Source organism: Elephantulus edwardii, unplaced genomic scaffold (assembly GCF_000299155.1).
Source record: "Elephantulus edwardii isolate Elephantulus edwardi_28Jun2011 unplaced genomic scaffold, EleEdw1.0 scaffold00055, whole genome shotgun sequence".
Classification (NCBI taxonomy): Eukaryota; Metazoa; Chordata; class Mammalia; order Macroscelidea; family Macroscelididae; genus Elephantulus; species Elephantulus edwardii.
Window position 1 is genome coordinate 9,291,503 of NW_006399805.1, and position 3,660 is coordinate 9,295,162.

A 3,660-nucleotide genomic window follows, 5' to 3' on the forward strand; every position below is an offset into this window, starting at 1 on the left:
ACTAGAAGAGAGAGAGAGACCCTCAGCTGCTGGGGAGTCCTTGCCCCAACCTGATCCTCCCACACACTGAGAATCTCACATCCTTGACACAAGTTTCCATCAAATCCCCCTGAGAAAGGGGAGGGGCTTGGCGAGCCCATCTTGTCATGTACCATCAATAAAGTACACTGTACTGAGCCAAAAAAAAAACAAAACAGAATACAAGAAAGACATAAACAAGAGGCAAAACTGTATATAGTTGTGGCCCAATTTTACAATTAAAAAATTTTTAGAAAAAAAGGAAAACAAAAATGCCCAAACTGACCTTTTTAGCAGACTGTTAGCGTCACTGGTGAATTTTTTTAAACAAATGTATTAACTTTTTGGTAGCTGATAAAATTACTGCATTTTTAACAATAAAAATGAGCAACGATAATGTATAAAAATGCTGCTTGAAGAAGGAAAAGATTTTTAAATTACATAGGGCACAGAGCCTTCCTACTGACAGATACAGCCAACTCATCAAAGACTGCTGGGGGACACTGTCAGATGTGAGGGCTCAGCTGGGGACAGCCGTGAACGGTAAGAAGAGGTGAGAGGACAGACAGCACTATGTCCAATGCATGGTCCATTTCCAAAGGAAGCTGGCATGAGGGGTTGGTGAGCCGGTTACACACAAGACAGGAAGCTGACAGGAGGGGATGGTGAACAAGTGACAAACAGGATAGAGTGAGAAGCAACTGCTAGGAGCCCAATGGTCCAGAAGAGTTACTCATTCTAAATAATATCAGCAAACAAACTTTCAAAATCTTTGTTGGGAGAAATAAGGAGAGTCAGGAATAGTGTAAGGAGAAAAGAAAAAATATAAGGCTAATTGTCTTCACCGACCTCAGTTGCCATGACAGCAGAACTAGAGGGTGCCTGGATATCAGGACTGAATGGAGAAGAATCCTGACTGACCAAAAGGGAGGCGGAATTGAGGCACAGACTTTCGGATTCTCGCGGAATTCAGACTTTCTGGAGGAATGGAGGCTCAAAGAACTTCCAAACCCATCACCAGGAGATAATCTTTCCACTTTAAAGCAAAACTACCTCCTGGAATATTTTTCAATCCAAACAACAGTCTATGCTTAAGCAGTCAAAAATGACTACCTTGTGCCTTTTTTTTTAAAGTATTGTTCTCTTTTAAAGAACTATCTGTCCAGAACCAAATAAACAACAGTAACTGGAAAAGTTAGATGAGCAAGTTCAGAGCAGTGAACTTATTTATGTTAATGGAGGAAGAAGAATTAGAAAAAAGGGCGAGAATGGTCACACAAATTGAGGAAAATAATCTATGTTACTGAACTGTGCCTGAGGGGACAGACAGCTCTGTGTCCCACGCATGCTGAAATGGTTTATGCTTTGCTGTATTTATGCTGACCCAAAAAGTACTTTAAAAAACTTTTCTGATTTTATTGATTCACTTGTGTGTTCTTGGTATGTGGTAACAAATGTCCCTGAGTGCAATGTTACACCTATGACTGCATTTCAAGAACACCGATGAAGAACAGACTGACTGGACATTTTAAGGTCAAAACCCAACTTGACTACTTTTGTTTGCCTCAAGATTCCACGTCTGTAAAATGGGTTAACCACAGTTTCTCCCTCCAGGGTTGATGAGATACTTGAAACATTGCACCTGACACACAATAAATGTTCAGTGAATATACTGGTCACCTTGTTCTCATTTTTATCTGTTTCTGATTATAGAAATTCCTTAGAGCACTCACTATTTAACTGGCAACGGTTTTCCAGATACTCAGGACAAATTTCTTCTGCGTCCTCGTCGTTGGGCTTGGAACACCGGGTACTGATAGCATCAGAAATGGAATCTACAAAACAAAGAAGCATGTGCTTGTGCTGATTATTGAAAGAGACATCATGCTAAGAAAGGTGAAGGGGCAGCGAAGGAGACGAAAATCTTTAACCAGATAGACTGACACAGTGACAGCAGCAATGGGCTCACGCGTGTCAGAGACAATCAAGATCGCACCGGGTTCAGATCTGTCGTTCGTAGGGTTGCTATGAGTTGGATTTAACTCGATGGCATCTAACAACATGTTGATTAGCAGGGAGCTCTGGTGGTGTGGTGGATAGAAAGCCACACTGCTAATTCAAAGCTGGCACCTCTTTGAGGGTTCAAATCCACCAGCCTCTCCACAGGAGAAAGATGGGCAATCTTGTGTCACGGCCTCTGAAAACCCACTGGAGGCTCCGCTAGGAGTCTGTTCCAACTCCAAGACTTTATGCTGATTATCAATCAGTGCTTCCATCAAAAACCAAGATTCCCCAGCTTCTCCCAAGGAGAGAATCTCTGAAGCTGGGCACGGTTCAAGGATGCCTATGGTTCAGGAGTTCTGGGGGCCTACTGGCAAGAAGCTGCACTGCAATCCCAGAGGTGCACAGTTCGAATCCACCAGATGCTCTGCTGGAGAAGAAGGGACAATCTCCTCCTGTACCTGTCAGATTCAATTTGACGGTACACACATACAAAATAATAAAATAAGAAATTTTAAAAAAAAAAAGATGCCTATGGTTCATTGTGGCTCATGTGAGACAAGGGCCCCCTTTTCCTACCAGAACTTACACAGCGTGGAGTCGTGGACCTTCCCGGCGGCAGGAAGGCCACCAGTCCCGTAGGCTGACGCTCTGCAGCTTGAGGAAGGCGGCACGGCTGGCACAGCACAAGGGTCCTGGGTTCGCGGACTCTGACCCCCAGTGGGGAACACACCTTCTTCCTCTCTTAAGCCAAAGCTGAAGGCACCAGTGGCATCTGCACCTGACGTTTCACATGGTGTTTTCTTAGAATCGTTCACCGTGCTGTGGCCATAGCTGGTAGACCAGTATGTCTTCGGATACATTAAATTATTCATAAAGATATCATCTTCGGAACCTTCACTAGTGACGACTGGACGGCCACTCCCGGCACCAGTGGCCTGGTTCCCGGATATCAATCCTTCTCTCTGTCTACTGGCTGTGGTCTTGTAACTCACAGCTCCCATGGAAGACAGATCAGTGGCCATTCCGTCAATGGTACTGTCAAAAAGGGAGAAGTGCTTTTTGTTTTCAAGGCCGGTGTTGATGCCATTCGAGGAAAGCACATCCGGGCTTTTCGGAGGGAAGGTGGCAGCTGAACTCGAAGAAAACAAGCTGTCTCTCTTACTGTCTTGGCCATTCATCCAGGAGGAGGCCGCCAAAGCTGACCCACCACAAGAGCCACCTTGGTTCTCACTGAAGAGGCCCTCTTGGCTGCTACTCTCTGGGAACTTGAGGTTTGCCCCCATTTGCCCAGTGCCTGCGGCAGTGGTGGCCTTGGGGGAGAACGGGAAGGGCACAGACCCATCCTGGCTCCCCAAATGCTTGAACTTGTAGGTGAGAGCCTCCACAGCCACGTCGTCCGCACCGAGGCTCGCACTGGGGTTGGGGGTGCCAGACCTCAGGAGAGGCTCCGGAGTGACAGGGCGGTACTCCTGGTGGTTCTGGAAAAGTCTGTCTCCACTCCTGCTTCTACCTCGATACGCCGCCTCCCTGCGATTGGTGGGATGGCCTAGAAAGAAAAAGAAATTCACCACTTGTTAGTCAAATTTGTGTCTTCTAGGTTGCAACACCCCCATGATACATCTTCAAGGATATGAACAT

General features: G+C 45.9%; 1 protein-coding gene across 1 annotated transcript in view; it reads right to left on the bottom strand.

The window, feature by feature from the left end:
- The window catches only part of ZC3HAV1 (zinc finger CCCH-type, antiviral 1), a 48,364-nt gene that overhangs the window by 22,259 nt on the left and 22,445 nt on the right, over window positions 1-3,660 (bottom strand). Inside the window, exons 4-5 of the mRNA XM_006887217.1 lie at window positions 2,609-3,568; window positions 1,752-1,853 (exon numbers count right to left, since the gene is read on the bottom strand). Of these exons, the coding sequence (XP_006887279.1) occupies window positions 1,752-1,853; window positions 2,609-3,568 (1,062 nt within the window). The remainder of the gene's footprint in view (window positions 1-1,751; window positions 1,854-2,608; window positions 3,569-3,660) is intronic.